The 18,488-nt window shown below is 42.5% G+C and overlaps 1 protein-coding gene across 4 annotated transcripts in view; it reads left to right on the top strand.

The window, feature by feature from the left end:
- nphp4 (nephronophthisis 4) overlaps positions 1 to 18,488 on the top strand; it is a 120,316-nt gene that overhangs the window by 60,711 nt on the left and 41,117 nt on the right. For all 4 annotated transcript variants that reach the window (XR_002836002.2, XM_072713381.1, XM_072713380.1 and 1 more), the window contains exons 10-11: positions 8,920 to 9,111; positions 12,168 to 12,306. Coding sequence is in view for 3 of the 4 variants with exons in the window: in XM_072713381.1 (XP_072569482.1) it covers positions 8,920 to 9,111; positions 12,168 to 12,306 (331 nt within the window). In the remaining variant the exon portion in view is untranslated. The remainder of the gene's footprint in view (positions 1 to 8,919; positions 9,112 to 12,167; positions 12,307 to 18,488) is intronic.

Here is an 18,488-nt window from a genome sequence, read left to right as displayed (position 1 = left end):
CTGGTTGGGCTTTCTTATGAAAGACACTGCAACCCTCCTTCCTTCCCTTCAGGAATTAATACAGAACATTCCACCATGGGGAATATTTATGTTGACCTTCTCATTTCTCATGTACCAGGATGAGTGCTACTGATCTTTCCTTGTATCTCAGACTTAGGGAAGGTGGAGTCAGTTGAGGTTAACATTGCTAGGGGTCAGATGTATGGACTGCAAAACTAAAGTACTAAAGATGCTTCCCTTAATTGCAGCTGGCAAGAGCAAAAAAAAATAATTACTGAATATTTCCTTGAGTATTTCCCTGAGCTGCCCTGGATTCCAAATGCGATTGAGATTTTTCCTCTCTCTCTGTTAATAATAAATAATGAAAAAACTCGGTGTCTGCGATGGGGCATGTGCTTGCAAAGACACGGCTTCAGAACAAGGACATACTATGCTGTATTTCCCATCTCCTGAACATCATGGCTACCCACGTACAGCAGCCTTTCCTAGGACAGCTGCACGGGTCAACACCTCCCTCGCTTGGCAGGAAGCGAAGGCTTGCAGCTCGAAGAGACTAAGACAGACGCTTGAGAAAAAGGCATTTTGTGTCCAAGGCGGCCTTACAGATTATGCTGACAGAGTGCAGCATCTGTGACGTGCAGGAGCTGCTGTGGGTGCAGGGGAAGCTTGAGTCATAAGCTGGCATCCGCGATTTTCCGAGGCCGTCCTAATGAGGAGCGTTATCTTCTCAGGGGATATGAGTCATTAATTGTAAGCATTAGTGAAGTGTGTCTGTGACGGTAAGGCACGTGCTCGCAGGCTCTCGAGCCATGCCTGCGCAACAGCTGTTCTGTCCCCAGTGGATTGTGGGAGAGTGAGACGGGCCGCTGTCCACGGTGCTGAACCACCCGGTCCAGCAGCGAAGGACAAACCGTGGTAATTAACAACGGAGATGAACTACGACAAGCTGCGATGGTCAACTGAGCTGGCCTCCCAAGGCGTGTAGCCACCCCTCGAGCTAACAGGATCATCATTAAGCCTTTTTTTTTTTGCTTTATTTATGTGATATATGGAGAAAATTAATAGGGGGCAAGGCGAGGACATATTCCTAAACAGAACTGGCCTTCAGCAAGCCAGTGTGATTTATCTCTTAGCCCAAGACCTAAACCTAACTGCCTCTAACGAAATACACTAATATGTCGTTTACCGTTTTTGATGAATGAATGATACACCTCCAATGTTGAAACAGTCTGAAGGTACAAAACAAGAGAGATAGATGTAGAAGTATTCTATGGAGCATAGTCAAGTCAAATGATCACAAGAAGGGTCAGACACATCAGAGAGGATACCAAATGGCCATGAGACCCTGATAACTGCCAGCAGTTACGGCCCACGTTGATCTAAGTGTCAGTCGGACAGTAGCCCAGTGTCTCCGTTAATCTGGCCTTGTGAGCAGAAGAAAAGAAAGTTCTCAGTTTGGTTGAAAAATCCAAAAAAGCCAAGTCCCCACAGAGTTAGATGGAGCTTGATCATATAAAAAAAGCTGTCCAAGTTTTATCTAACAGGTTGGAACCCTATTCCAGAAGACTCTGAGGTTTTTATTCACTTAGGTCTCTCTTCATATGCCTTTAATATATCAGTAACCCCCCCCAGTAAGCAAAACGATGGGGAGTCTGATCTCAAGATTGACTGGGGGAAAACCTGATTGAAAGGTGGGGCTGACATGCAGTCAGGCATGCACGTATCTTAGCAGGATTCTCCGTTGCCTTGCTTTTCTTAGTGTGGGATTTGGGATAAGCGCTGACTGTAGGACAAGTTGAATATAGCCAAAGCAGATAAATGATCTCTCCTAACAGAAATTCTGCCAACATTTGCTAATTTAACTCCAAAAACTGACATAAACTGAGGGTACTAATGTCTTGCGTGGGGGATGGTGGGGGGGGGGGGATATATATATATATATATATTTATATAAGGTATTTGTTAAATGGTGTGCAGGAAGTACATATAAAACTGAAGTTCCCACTTTGTTGCCTGCATTTTTTTATATCTGGCTGAAATTATTGAAATGTTGTACCTATGTTTCAAAAGCCTTACTGAGTATTTCAAAAATCCTGTCCAAAATGATTATAGATAGCAAGAGTTTATTTTACAGTTAAATTGTTTCAGAACCAGAACGACTTTGAAAATGTATGATGAGAGAACTGTCCAAAAATAGCTTTGGGTTACATTACATGACATGCATTCAGTTCAGGTACACAGAGCTTTCAGGACCGGTACCTGAGACTCTGAGGACAAACAAAACGATTAGCCTTCGAAGGATTGGCAGCGTTTCTCTGCTTGGCTAACGCTGGTAAGTCTGTGTATGAATGAGTTATGTATTTATTGCAGTTCTTTGAAGGCAGTCCTAGTAAAACCCAATAAAATAAAAAATGTGCTGTTAAAATAATTATTTTAAGTCTCAGTTTTCATGTTGGAGTGAGCATACTAAGCCTAGGAAAACCTACAGTGCTAATAAGATTTATGACATGACATTCCCTCCATGTGATACGTGGTAGTCTCTTTGATATCGGGCACTTGTGTGTCAGGTCAAAGTTAAAATATAAATAAGTGAATGAATAAACGTGTCTGCTAAACAGCCTCGACAGCTCCAGATGCGTAATGAGTTTTACTTCTGGGGAGCACTGAAGTTGTGAATCGTTATTTCTTGCTTGTTGGCTGAAACTCTAATGCTCAAACCCTGGAGGGTGGAATTTTGAGTGCCCTGTTTATCCTCTGGAGAATAGTGTGGTATAAATAATAAAAAGTGAGTTGGATTTTAATCAGGATTGTGTCACTCCACCCTCCCCTCCCCAGTCCTGACATCAACCCCCGACAGAGTAAAATCCTCTCACTGTAATCATGAGCAAAATGGGAAACGGCAATGTCTACCCCTTAAATGTGTCGCTCCTTAAAATGATATAACACACTTCGAATTGTATCCGATGTAAATTGCAAAAATGCACTTGTGAAGATTACATAAACTGTCCTTTGTAGATCCTGTCAGCTACCTTCATGAAGTGGCTCTAATGTTTCCTTAGATAATCTCACAATTTATTGTTTATTTGCTTATGGCTATAAGTGGCTCACAGTAAATGGCTTAAAAGTTGAGTTTACTTACTTTTACTGCAGGACTTTTTAACAGAAGCAAGGTTAGGTTAGGTACTTGTCTTTAGGGCTGAAATACCTGGAGATCTCTGAGAGTGAAACTGCATTGTTTTGGCAGCCATCCTTGTCCTTATCTGCTCTGCTGTTTTCTTGTATACTTGCAAATTCAGTTTCATAACAAGAACTACTCAAAATTAAAGTAGGCTTTTGGTAATGTTTTGAATCAAGGCATGAGGCCTAAGAGATGGATGTAGAGCCATAGATCTATTTATAAAGTCAAATGAAAGGTCTGTGATCCTTTTGGAATTACCTGGAAATTGGGAGGAATGGCGCTTAAAGAGGCACCATGGTAACTCAGTGGTTTGCACCAGGGTTGCGGGTTCTAAGCTGTGCTTTTTGTAGATGCTCCCCTCATCCTGCAGGTTTATGTCCGCTGTCCAGAGACACTCAGGCTGATTGTCATCTCTGAGTGACATAGTGGACACTTGAGTGTGTTTGTGCCCCGCAATGTACTAGTATCCAATCCAGGGTGCAGTGAAGCCATGTAGCCTTTCCTACCTGGACTCTGGCCAAGATAAAAGCTTAAAAGATGCCTGGACGGCTCCAAAAATGTGATCCTTATCAGAGTTATATTAATGAATATGGGCAGTCTTTCTAACAAACACAGTATTATCCTTATCTTTATTGAGCAAATGGTTTAAGCAATTAAGTTAATTGATGGAAAAGTATGTGAAGCTGTAGAATAGAGATCTCCGAAGAGGGTAATTGCATTCAGGTGTTACAATCAAGATTCCGCCTGCCCTGCTATATATGAGACTACACCGTTTGAGTTACTTGATCTTTACAACAAAATTTTATTCCATTGCAATATGGCCATATCAAAGTAGATTTTTGAAGACCTCATATGTTGAGTTTGAAGTGGCAAGGGTTAAAAAGGATTATAGGATTATAAATGTAATAAATTCAATAGGATTGCTACTCTCCTTCAATGATCTCAGTAATAGCTCAGCATCCAGTGCTTCAGTACAGAGGAACTGTAGGGTAAGAGCAGAGGACCTGCAGAAACCTTCTGAACTTTCCAAACTTTCCAAAGTCTCTGTTCATGACAAATACTGTACAAGTGTGCTGTTCATGGAAGAGCACCACAGTTAAAAAGTCTTTGCTGAACATTTCAAGTTCTATAATGCTTTTGGGAGTTTTGTGGATGGATGAGATAAAATTTTATGTTAGGGGACAAAAGGCAATGCACACCAATGGCAAAGCCTCATACCAACCATGAAGCATAGTGGAGACAGTGTCATGGTGTGAAGCTGACAGGGTCTGGATAGCATTCTGTCATTGCAGGAACAACAAATTCAAAACTGTATAATGAAGTTTTACAGTAGAATCTCAATGGCCTTTCACTTAATGCAGTAAATTAGCAACAGAATGACTTCAACAGAAGGAATTGTGTTCTGGAATTGGTCAAGACAGAGTGTAGACCTCAACCCAAGTGTGACGCAGTGGCCTGTCCTGAAGAGCACTATTCACACAAGAAGCCCTTGAAATCTGAATGAACTGAAACAATTTTGTAGGGATGAATGGTCTAAAATTCCTTATCCCCATTGTGTAAGACTGATCCGTAGCTGCAGGAGACCTTTTATCTTAATCAGTGGTTCTTAACCTTTTTTGCGCCATGACCCAATAAATAGTATATGTTTAAATTAACACTATGATCACGCGCGCAGTGCAATCTGCAATTTACGCCAATCAATGGCTATCGCATAAATCTGATTGGATCTGCCAGTAAATTTTAAATTAAGCATCTGTGGTTTGACTTTTTGGTTTGGCTGAGGGTTCTCTAGTTTGCAGACCCAAGACCCATTTATATAGGTTAATTCTACAATTGGGCTGGGAAATCTGATCCTGGATCAGCATAAGAGCTTGCTGGTTTTAAAATGCTTACATTTTCCAACTCTGCCCTGCATCCCTTTCAGAACTTGCCAAATTTGGGTCGAGAATCGCTGGTCTAGGATATTCCAATTGCAAAGCTGAAAATGAACCTGGAGGAAAGGATTCTTTGCGCTGGTTTCTTTCCTCACATGGCAGACCCACATAAAAAGGACAATCCTCAGAGACTTTCATCTTGCACGACCCACTGACCTTAGGCTAACCTAAATACGCTACCAAAAGTTGTGATACCTTGTAGCAGATGGTCAGGAAGCATCCACTGGGATTTCATGGGATGAGGACATTACCCTTTATGGGACAATAGAGGAAGGGATGAAAGAATTGCAGGATGACTTCATGCTAAAAATGAGACAGCCCCATCTATCTGTGGAGGCTGGAAAAGCCTGCCATTCAGAAATAGCTCCCATCAGTCATGGAAGGCAATGTTCAGTCCGGCTCCTCTGAGAATCGATGGGGGTGCAGGCCGTAGTACGCTGAGGCCTGCTTACTAAATTTATCTGACATTCAGCTCTGTGCTGTGCCTCAAACTCTACTGGCAACAACATCAAACTTTCATTAGGTAATACATGATGGTCTAAACAGTCTGAACTTCATATTTTTTTATATATATATAAAGGTTTCTCAGCTTTAGATTTTTCAAACTGACAAAATTAGTGACTCAGTTTTTAAATTTGTGTTTTTTAAATGGAAACTTTTTCAAGTGAAATGAAATGATGATACTTGATCCACTTGAGGAGATTCTCTTTTGGCCTGTCCCATCTTTGCTCTCCATGACACACGGAAAAGTTGTATATTACACACGGAGAAGCCATACATTAACCATGGATTATTCACTGAAGTCTGTCTCAACTTGACATAGTGATATGGATGAAGCAGATTTTTTTTTCTTTTATTCAGTATAGAGAATAACATTGGACTAAACCCTAGAAAAGCTACAATAACAATTTGAGTGCTTAGGACAGTGAGAAAGTTCAGGTTAGAAGTGCAAGAGCCGTCTCTGTATTTTCTGTAATTGGGCACCAACTTAGATGCACACATCAGACATTTTAAGAAGCTCTATGTATTTTTAAATAGCTAGGCAGTCCTGGTTTTATGAGCCACATTCCATAATGTGTCCCCTGGAACATCTGAGCATGCTCCTTCATGATGGATGGTGAAGGTGGAATTAGCCTCCTGGAATTCATCTGAAAGGACGCCAGGGGCCATCATGCAACCATCTTGCGTGATCTGGAGGATTCCACACATGGGAAATTGAAATGAGAATCAAAGCCTTCCTGCAAAGGTTTTCCATTGAGTTCACTGTTCCTTCAAACTGCATTTAAGAAACATTTAACCAAAGTTTTGCCAACAGTGTTTATATTATCAGCTTTAAAGGTTTATTTTGTTCATTTCAGTATAATGTAGCGGAAGTTCCTTCATCCTAACATTCAGTATTTGAGTATTACAATACGTACATTCTATAGTATCCAATCAACTCAGCATACGTTTCTCCTTATATAACAAGGTTGGTTACTTTTAAATTGAATTGGTAGATGCTTTAATCCAAAGTGACACACACGTGGCCCAGACGACAAAAATACATCTACAGCTATCAAGGACTTATGTACAAGTGCTGCTGGACTAAGCTTTCAGTGATTGACCGAAAACAAGTGTAAGATATTTGGGGGGGAAAGGAACTTTACAAGCACTGCAAATACACAAATATCACAAATATCTCCCCAGAGAGAAACTGAATCTAAACGCGATACATGAAAGTGCAGAAGAGCAGCTAGTGGAGACGTGCGAGCCCTGTAAAGGTTAGATCAGGAGACTGTCTTGATCTGCTTGACACCCGATGACACCGTGATGAGCTGTGAGCACCAAAGAGGATGCATCCATCGGCAGTGCTGTGTAAGCTTGCGTCATCCCAGCACCTCATGGGAAATTCCTCCAGTGCTGAAAGTAGGGCTGTGGGCTGCTACGGAGAGCCACGTCTCGGAGGGCAGAGTCACGTTTGGCTGCTGTAAAGACTGTAGCACCGTTAGACTCTAGCTGTGCCTAACAGTCTGCTTTGCTGTTCTTTATTGCTGTCAGCTACTTGGAAAGACATGTTTTGCTTGACAACATTGCAGGCAGGATTACTTCATACAGGGTGGTCAGCTTTGGTCAGCTGGCTAGAGTGAGATTTTCAATTCAAACAAGTCTGTAAGGTTTGCAAACTACCCGAATGTTTTTGATGTGGTCAATTTTAGGTTTATAATGGAATGACATAGATTTGTTGTACGATTTCCTGCGTGAGAGTCTGAACGCGTGAGGGTCACACCACGTGAGAGTTGGCATCCCCGGTGCAGGTTATGTGGAAGGAGTAATACTGTGGGTTATGTACTGGTTAAGCACCTGGAATTGTGATTTGAAAGTTCAGACTGTTTTCTAGTTCCGCTTGTCTAGTACAGGGTTATGGTGAGTGTAGAATATGCACAGAGTGCACATTCACACAATGAAGGCAATTTTAGAGAAACAAATTTCCCTAAACTGTATGTGAACTGTGGAAGGAAATTCAGACAGACACAAGGAGAAAAGAAAACAGGGCTGGGCCCAGAAATGCAGCCTGCGGCGCTGGACACGTGCGGCCACGCTCCTGCTCGCCGGGTCACTCTGCATTCGGCATACTTCTAGATTTATTTTCCCCAAAGAATGCTCTTGTACTTTTTTGTGAAGGTGCTTAACCTGACTTACTTCAATGCCTTTCTGTGCATCTAAAGATGTTGTGGGTAAAAATACTACCCAAATGAAAGATAGCAGAGCGGTTTAGCTTACCTTTAGAGAGTGTTCCACATGCAAAGACTCCTCCATCTTTGTTGTTTCAGCTCCAGCGTACTTGTGTATTTTTATTGAAGTCTTAAGCTCCTTGCTTAGGATTATATCGAAGGAACCTTTCCGAGACATGAAAACGCATGCTGTAGCTATCTAATACCATAAGGGGGTTAAAATGTGAAATGTAACTAAAGCCACAACACATAAGGCCAGTTCTCCTCGGAATCTTTGGCTTTTCTTTTTAACCAGCTTCTTATGAACGGAAAGCAGATCTTGGCAGGCAGACAGGCATAATCCCGGGGGGGGCCAAAGATATGTTTCCGTCCTCATTTACTGGCTGCCCGGGATGGTGCTCACCATGCTTGGGCTGCTACAGTCATTGTTCATTTATCTCTGCTGTTCTTTATGCCAAAGCGTCACATTATGTTGAGCCATCACTGTTAAAAAACACAGCTTTAGGAATGTGTCACAGTGGGAGCCCGGCCGGCTCTCATGAATATTGTAGTATATGATGTATTGCGTCAAGGCGATCAAAGGGGCTCTTGCTATGTTGTGTTGAGGTACATCCGTCAAAATAAACAGTATCACGCTCTGCTATTATGAATGTTTGTCCTTTTTTTCGGTAATCAGGTGGTACTGTCATGCCTGTACCCTTATCAAGCTTTGTTTTGGAAGTTTTAAGGACCTCACATTTTCTTCATAGCACTAAAATGTTAATAGTTTCTCTAGATTCATATTAAAACAGAAGGTTTTACCAGTTCCTAGTAATGTTCCATGTCGTTCATAAGTTTTCAGGTGGTTGTTTTTCCATGCAGAACATTTAAAAACCAGTTTGTGTATTTAGTTGTTTCTCTAATTGATGTTGTCTTGGTCTTATCGTGTTGTTCACATCGGCGCTTATTTGCTTTTTGCTATTTTTTTCTGCGTCACTCTCTTAGGACTGGTGCTCTGGTGCCAGAAATGCAAAGAACTTGCTATATCACTCTGTCTGCATGTAGCGGAACACTGATCTGTGTTTCTTTTTGTCTTCCCTCCATTCTGATTCCACAGCTGTCCTTCACCACCTCCTCCAAGATGGCCTTCATGCAGTGTTTGCGCTGGTCAGCGTGGAGCCCCTTCCAGGCGGCTAGCTGTGCTGACGCGCCCTCAGAGGTACGCCTGGCTCTGCGGGGAGGCCCAGGCCCGAATCCCGGGGGCGTCATGGTGTACACAGCGCCACACCTAGACTGGAACTCCAGAGAGGTACTGTGACTCTCCAGAGGCTCAATGGAGATGCTAATTGGTGTCCAGGTGTCTGTCCTTATGGTAGAACCGGCTCTCTATTAAATCCCGATTGAAAAAAGCAGCTCTGCTTGTGCTTCACATGCAATGATGACTTTTGCATATTGCTTAATGATCTGTTTTTTCTAAATCCCATCAAAGTGGCCAGGATAGGAGCTAAGGGTCCCCTAATGTAATGATTTTGTCTTGTCAAAGAGCAGGGGGGCTCCCTAGGACATCACTCTGCTGCCCCTCAGTATGAGTAACGAAGGACTTTCTCTTTCATGTTGCTTTATATTGCATCAGTTCCCTCTGTGAGGAGACTCCTGTTGTTTTTCCTCCGCTTCAGTTTCCGCTTTCAGTAAAATGATTGCTGTTTTCCTGCTGCCTTATTGTCTTATAATCTGCTGTTGCCATCTTAAGCCCTACAGTGCCCACTAGACTGGGCACACAGCCTTCTCGTTCTGTGACAGTAATTTTCCTTTAACTTAGTTAAGAAGTTATAAGTTCCGGGCACGACATGGTCAAGGGCGTTACTTTAGTTCAGACCTGTCCCCTTGCGTTGTTAAAAAGCTTATTAATCTTAAACAACATATATACATACATACAGGAATTAAATGTTCTTTATCTATTATGGGATTAAAGTCATACCATGTTTTTCCAAATGCCATTTGGAAGCCTGAAAATCCATCCTGAGTCCATCCTCAACTATTAACATTGTCTGATAGAAACTTGGCATATTATCAACAATGCTGAGCTGTTTGCTCTCTTCATTTTTCATTTTCACCAGAAAGAAACTGACGGATGAGCATTTTGCTTATGGATAATTTAGCATTTGCTTATTTTCTGCTAGCTTCATTGTTTACTAAAGCATTTTTTCTTTTATTTTGTTCGTACAAAGAAATGTAAGATTCATGGCAAGAAATGGTGGCTTGACTTTTCGGAAGAAAACGAGTGCTTTAAAAATGACACCGAACCCAGTGTGATGGACCACTCTTTGTTTTGCCGTTTTTATAGCACTGTAGTGAAGCTGACCTCCAGCACACGTGCTGTCGTACTTAGACAGTAATACTTTGGCTTTTACTGCATACATATATCCTGTGTCTCTGACCAGTGGTTAGAAGACAGGTGGATGTGTGAATGTATACATGCATTCATCTTATGTCTTTTTATAATTTTAAATTCTGTGCATAAAAACATATGTGCTTTTGCATACACATACATTACAAAAGAACAGCGTTTTTGTGGTATGATGAAACAGCTTCATGGGGTGGAAATGGGAGATGACTGTAAGCACCGGCCAAAATTAAAGTTTAAAAGCAAAAGCCTCATTCAGTAATTTTAGAGAAAACATAAAGATGTACAGTCATACCTTTTTTCTTATTTTTTTAAAAAAGGAGTGAATGTGTCATTTCAGAAAAAGTACTCAAATGATGTGAATGTGTCATTTCAGAAAGAGTACTCAAATGACTTTCTTTGAGGATGATAGTGAACTTATTCATGTGTCAGTATATTCAGCAAAGCAAGAGTAATCCGATGCTTTGCGATGGGCACATCCACTTACGATAATAGCAGCCTGTACTGAAATCTACCGTTATTCATCCTATCACCATGCCTCATTGTGGATAATTGCATAATGCTATGTGTCTCCTTGTTTTTGCCGAGCACGGCCGCCTGCCTGGTGAGTGCTATCATACTGGTTTGCCAGGAGGACGCATAGCCAGTCACTGTCTGCCAGGCTGACCTCCTTACCTTAAGTGGCATTTACCCGCCAGCATTCGGGTTCCTGCCAAACGATCACATTTGGCCGCTCTGTAAGGTCAAGCAGGGGCATATAAATAATGTAACGTTACGGAGACATGGTCGGTAATCCTTACGGAGATGACGGAGTGATGTCTTGCTGCAAATGTGGTCACTGTCCTCTCCTTGCCAAGCTGCAGCTGCACGTTTTTATTTTAGAAAACTGGATTGCCGAAGAAAATAATTAAGAACGGCTGCCAGTGTGATGCAGCTCCCCGGGCACGAGCCCGTCAGCCCGCCACCCATTCTGGGGTTTCCACCACGTCACACGCCAGACTCTGTCAGGCTCATTATGACCATCCTTCACTCCTCCTCCTCCTTTTCTTAATTTAGAACTAGCACTAAAGAGTATCTGTCGCCAGATGCGCACAAGTTTTTCCTTAGTTTCCCAAGACGCAATCTGTAATAAGTGAGAATTTTTTGTAAAAGAATCCGTGCTTCCAAATTCAGTATGTGGTTTAGGACGAACAATCAGTGTGTATACAATATATACCTCAGAGTCAGAGTTGCTGATTGCTTTGCTGTTTTATTTCAGGAATAATCTCAATACTCTTGTTAAGGTGCCAAGGAAAAAAAAATACATGGTTTCTTTGCTCTGTTCTGGATAATGGTCAATTTGAAGAATTAGTGACTTCATACCACCAGCTGAATTCCAATTAATGTGTGGAATGAAGCATTGCATCGCGTCGTCTTTACCAGCGTTCCTGCTACGTGTAACTGAATTTGATTTAGCAAGTGTAAATAACGCTAAACTATATTTGTCTTTCTTCATTCCTTAAGTGAAGCACTGGCTCAAAATGAATACATCATGCAGTTCTTTCAAATGATTTTCCAAATGCATTAAGGATGTTAGAACTGTATCATACTGGAAATGTGTAATGGCAAGGCAATCGCATAATAGCATACTGAAGTAAATACTTGACTCTCAGAGTATGTATGGGAGCCCTTTCAGATCTTAGCCCTGGCTGAGTAATCAAGACATGATGTCTGAAGGGTGAACACCAGCGTAGATGGGATATTGTGCTATGTACTAGAGCAGTGTGCTGTTTAAAGCCTGTCACTGCATGGGTCAACCTGAGTGTTCAGTCTATTTAGGGAGTAATATTTCCTCACTTTTGTACCTTTTTTTCTCTTTTGGGGAACAAGTTGTCACCTTGCCATGGCCAATAACTCTGGCTTCTGAGCTGGAGCTCACGTTACACAGACTGTCCTCAAATGTTCTCTTTTCATTGTTACAGGGGGAGGATCCAGAAGGAGGTGCCATGAAATTCAGGTTCACAGTCCGCTCTGAGGCCCAGGCTACCAGCACCCCCATCTCTACAAGGAAAAGACCGGAAGAGGCATCGTGGCACAAAAGATCCCCCTCTCCACTCCGAGGCAAGTCTCAGCTTAGGGACAGCAGTGTGACATTAAGCCTTAGTCATACTTTACTCTCTGTCTATATCTACCATAAGCATGGCCTGCGGTTTTACACAACCGTGTCATCGGGATTGTCACAGAGCCACCAAATAACTGTGGAGAGCAGAGCTCTGCTTTAGCTTGTTTCTGCCAGACGGCCTGAAAGTTAAAGATGTCTCCTGTCTGCCTGTGTCAGCCACTTGACCAGGGTTGCCTGGATTTTCGGACACTTCAGCATAAACCCTGCGACACTCTTATTCGCTGTGTGTTTTGGACATGCCAGAAGCCCCGTGCTCACTGTGGATTATTCTGCCATTTTACTGGATGAGTCCAAGACAAATAGAGAATGGTCTTGCTGCAGATTTTTTTTTTTTTTTTTAATACACACACATGACAAACGGAGAGAAACACTTGTGGTCTAAGCGAGAGAGAGCTGCCCCTTTGGGTGTGATCCTCTGCATAAAGCTCCAACTGTGCCTGTTCCTCAGTGCAGCTGGCCACCCATCCATCCATCCATCCATCCATCCATCCATCCATACACACACACATCCATCCATACATACATACATACATCCATACATACATACACACATACATCCATCCATCCATCCATACATCCATCCATACATCCATCCATACATCCATACACACATACATCCATCCATCCATACATACATACATACATCCATATATCAATCAATCCATCCATCCATACATACATATATACATACATACATATATCGATCAATCCATCCATACGTACATACATACATATATACACACACACATACATACATACATACATACATACATACATACATACATACATACATACATACATACATACATCAATCCATCCATTCTGGAGGCTACAGGTGCAAATGCAGGGAAACACATTCACACACCATTCAGTCACACTTACACACAGGCAATTTGGTAACTTCAATTAACCTCAGCATGTTGCTGGACTGTGGGGGGACATTGGGGTACATGGAGGAAACCCCACGATCGGGGGTGTAGGTTTCATGTTAACACTGGAGGGGACAGGTATATCAGGGTCAAAGGTGTGATGTCACGTCGCCTTATAAGGCGATTCTGTAGTTGTGCTGTATACAGTTAGTTGTTTTTTTTTTCCTTCATAAACTATTGCTGTTATAGTTACAATATATAAAGTGAAATTTATCTTTCCATTTTATTGTTATTCATCTTTACTAATTTGATAGTTTTAAATGTGATAAACCCGCATTTATGTACGCTGAATTTGCGGGAATTATTAAACTTACGCACAATTTGCAAGATTCCACCACAAATGTCAGGCCATTCATTATGGAAAAATAGCCTCACCTCAGGGTCCACTGTGATGCTCCTGCCGTTGTCCAGCATCATGTCTCTCTCACAAACACACCCTAACTTTCCGGAAAGAAACACAACACACATTAAATAGCGACTAGGACAGACCCACAGAAGTAAATATTGGGGATTTATCGAATCTCGAAAGCGATAAGGAGAACTTTCTGCCAGCCCTGTTTATGAACTAAATGATTCTGAGATCCTCGTAACTGAGCAACGTACTTTATGGTGTTTCCCATAAATGCCAGATCTGGCCACATTTTCTGACGAGCTTCTTCCTCATTCTTACGCCGTAACAGCAAACACAGTGGGATGAGAATCGTGACTGACACAAATGCTACGTACTGCTGTGCTGTTAACTAACCAAGCTAGCTGCAGTTTGCACACTAAAATAAGATCATCTTTATGAAACTTAATCGACATGAGTTAAATTCCACCATTTCACACAGCCTTTTATTGATTAACTGCTGGTTATGATACAGGGTCTTCAGTGAGTTAAGTTCACACACTAAGCCGCAGTGCGCTTCTGTGCTCTCCGCTCTCTGTGTCAATCGTCTCTTTACTCACGGGTCTGGAGGTGAGTGTCTGCCTGCCAAAGCAGGAGTTGAGAATAAACCTTTTTAACGGAGGGTTGGGCTCCAAATAAAAATTGTAAGAAAAAAAATTTATGTAAGGAGATATATTAATCGTATGTGTTTTTTTGTAAACTAGACATCATATATGATGATATTGAGGGGGATGTCTGTCCCCCCCCCCCACAATTTACACCTATGCCCACAATGGCAACAGGCAAACTCCACACACACGGTGCCTTGGTGGAAACTTGAACCCAGGTCCCTGAGATGTGAGGCAACAGCGCTAACCACTGTGCCCTCGTACCACCCCCGAAGAAATGATCCAAGTGGGACGCTGGACAGCACCTCACCAGAAAGCCGCTAGATGATTTCTGAGTAGATTAATGAGGAGGGATTTTTTCTCCCCTTTTTAACATCTAATAATACTTGATTAATGACTTGGCAAACACAGTACTTGCCGCTGCTATAGGAGTGCAGAACTGAAGGGGGTCATTTGTTAGACCTATAAACTTCACAGTCAGACAAGAGGCAGATGGGCGACTGGTGTTCAGAGGTTTTGACTTTATTCCTCTGTTAGCGGGAATGGCGAATGGCTCTCTACTATGGGTCCCTTTTAATTCCGGTAAGAGAAGAGACATAAGTGTTTGTAAACAACTTCTTAATAAGTGCACCTAAGGTGTCTGTGTTTGGATATTGCAGTTAATTTGAGTCATTTCTGGGTTTGTTGGCAGTGGGTCGATTTCATGCAGACTGATTAAAGGCCACATGCTCATCTAAAAGGAGTCATAAAATAACTGAAAATTGTAGCTTTTAATTGATGTCAAGTAAGTTCAAAAATCTTGATCCGAATCAAACGAGTAATGATATATAGTGATTAATTGAGCAGCAGTTATTATTCCGAAAATAAAAAGTACACCATGTCCAGTGGCAGTGAAAGTGCATGTGCCCCCCCCCCCCAACTAACTGTAGTGAAAGAGCAATTAACATTTTAAGGGTGAAAAACACTAGAAATAAGTATGAGCTGTCATAATTATGAGAATCACTCAAGAAGAACACCAGAAACTTGACTTATCTGTAGGTTGTGATGTCTCTGAATGTGTGACGTGGTTATAACTCTGAATGGCGTTTACTGGGGTTATGAAGAGAATGGGATGAACTATATACAGTGTCTCCTTGAGCAGAAGAGTTAAAGGGGGATTATGGTTTTTTTCTATACTGTATTTTTCCAAATATTAGAAGCACATTTTTCTCCCAGCAAAGATGCATCAAAAGGTAGAATGCTGTGTCACAAACCTGCCCAGTATGTCATTTTGCAGAGGTCAGGATATTGAATATCGTAGCGTGTCACAGTGTCTTCTGCATTTTCTGCCGATTAACTCAAAGTCCTTGGATAGGTTGTAAAATGTTTTGCAGAACTTTGCGAACGACTGGCAGTAGAATGTGCCAGACACTAACTCTTTATGATGGAGGTCACAAGGACGCAATTAACTAAGTGGCCTTATTGCAAATTTACCTGTTTTACTCTCTGACTCACTGATGCTTGCTGATGGGAGGAAGTTCATTCCTCATCTTGATTAAAATATACAACTGATTTGGGGAAATAGTACCCCCCCCCCCCCCCACACCTGCAGGGGGGTTTACATTTCCCACATTCAGCCTGGCTGGGAACTATACAAGACCAGCCACAAGAGCAAAGCTTTTTGTGAGGTCAGAATGCTTCATTCATGAATATCCTATAGTTTCAAAATACATGTCATAGTGTAGAACCAATTGCTACTGCAAAGTATCCAAGGAGCATAAAACCAGAATGGGTGGACTCTGCCAGCCCTCTCGTGTCCCCATTTTAGGAGTTAAATACGTCGGGGAAGGACTGCGTGTTTCAGAGCACGTCAAGGTAAAGATGTCGGCAGCCTATTTCACAGGTCAGCAGCATGGCGTTCCATGTCATTAGCGATGCCTCCCGTGGGATATGGAAACAGATATTTTTCACAATACCCGGCTAATTGATAGTAATCTACCAGTCTGTGAAGCATATTTACTTCTATGGTTAGCTTCTTGCCCCGGGATGAAAGGCTGATAAATCTGTTAAAAAAAGAAGATTGAGTTTAAGCAGAGATCTTGGAGGTTAAGCAAGATTGATTTGAGATGTAATGGCGTAATGATTAAATTGGCTTCACTTGGAGCTGTAGCAGTTCCTTAGTTTGCTATTATTCTTCGATGGCCACACACACACACACACACACACACACACACACACACAATTATGTAATTATATCTTTGTCGGGACCATCTATTTATTTCTATGAGCAAAACCTTAATCACTTCTGGCATTTTTAGGCTTTTGACTTCAGTAACAGATTTTTATAAAAAAAAAATCCCCTTCTGGGGACTGAAAACATGGTTCCCACAATGTCAAAATAGCAGGTTTTTATCACATTGTGGGGGCATTTAGTCCCCACAATGCCATATATGTATGCTCACATGTACACGGACATGTGTGCACATTACCTGACTTAGTTTTGCTGTACCCATGTATTACACTGTTCGCTGCTTCTGACCTGGGAGGTTGGAAGTTGCGCAGCGGCCTCTCTGGGGTTTTTCTCAACGTGATGTACTGGAATTTTACGAAATCCGTCGCCATTACCGTTTCTTAAAGTTTTAATAAAACGTACTACAAAATATGAGCATATTAGCAAACAATAGCGAAGTATTAAGTTAGAATATGCAAATATGCTACATATTTTCCAGCTGTAGAAGATATATTCCTCTTTTTTTATTCATGAGGTCAGCTTGGCTGGGAGAGGGGGACTGTAATAGTTATAAATGGCAGACATTTCAGCAGGAGAGATTGCTTGCATGGCATATAGGAGTGTGAATTATAGTATAACCTATAGCATGTGAGAGGGAATGACTTTCTCTTTAACAGGGACCTCTAGGTAGTTCTGAAGCTCCTGTGAAGCAGTGCAGCACACTGAGCTGCCGACAGTGGTCAAAATGAAACTGTGGGCTCTTCTGTATTTCCATAATGCGGTTTCTTTCCCAGGAGAGGCTGAAAGTGCTGAAGTCTATGGGGCACATCGGGGCAGTTGCCATGCGAAATTGCTTTGTTTTGTATAACTGGTAAAGTGGCGGAGCTACTGAGCAGTGGAGGGAAATAATATTCTCACAAGGCTCCAATTCTTGTGCCACTGACTGGGAATGTGCACATGTGCCTAAGCGAGACCCCCAAAGCTGCAGGTTGCTGGGCCCTGTGGAAGACAGTGGGGAATGTGGAGATCATTTGAGTAGCATCCACCATTCCCCCCCACAGCTACTGAGATGTGGCTCGTGGACCATTTCCCCCACAGCTACTGAGATGTGGACCATGGACCATTCCCCCCACAGCTACTGAGATGTGGACCATGGACCATTCCCCCACAGCTACTGAGATGTGGACCATGGACCATTCCCCCCACAGCTACTGAGATGTGGACCATGGACCATTCCCCCACAGCTATTGAGATGTGGATCATGGACCATTCCCCTCACAGCTACTGAGATGTGGATCGTGGACCATTCCCCCCACAGCTACTGAGATGTGGATCGTGGACCATTCCCCCCACAGCTACTGAGATGTGGATCGTGGACCATTCCCCCCACAGCTACTGAGATGTGGACCATGGACCATTCCCCTCACAGCTACTGAGATGTGGACCATGGACCATTCCCCTCACAGCTACTGAGATGTGGACCGTGGACCATTCCCCTCACAGCTACTGAGATGTGGACCGTGGACCATTCCCCTCACAGCTACTGAGATGTGGACCGTGGACCATTTCCCCCACAGCTACTGAGATGTGGATCGTGGACCATTTCCCCCACAGCTACTGAGATGTGGATCGTGGACCATTTCCCCCACAGCTACTGAGATGTGGATCGTGGACCATTTCCCCCACAGCTACTGAGATGTGGATCGTGGACCATTTCCCCCACAGCTACTGAGATGTGGATCGTGGACCATTCCCCCCACAGCTACTGAGATGTGGATCGTGGACCATTCCCCCCACAGCTACTGAGATGTGGACCATTCCCCCCACAGCTACTGAGATATGGATCATGACTCTGTTGGAGATTTGGAAGCTTCAATCCAGCTCTTGGTGTCAATGAAACAGTAGTAGCTGCCTATTGATTCGGTTATTGAGAGGGAAAAAAATCAGTAAAATGTGGTGCTTGAAACTGCTGCAGAATGGATAACCT

The sequence above is a fragment of the Paramormyrops kingsleyae genome, chromosome 6 (assembly GCF_048594095.1).
Source record: "Paramormyrops kingsleyae isolate MSU_618 chromosome 6, PKINGS_0.4, whole genome shotgun sequence".
In the NCBI taxonomy this organism is placed as follows: domain Eukaryota; kingdom Metazoa; phylum Chordata; class Actinopteri; order Osteoglossiformes; family Mormyridae; genus Paramormyrops; species Paramormyrops kingsleyae.
The sequence above is the reverse complement of the archived record's forward strand: the minus strand, read 5'-3'. Positions and strand labels throughout refer to the sequence as shown.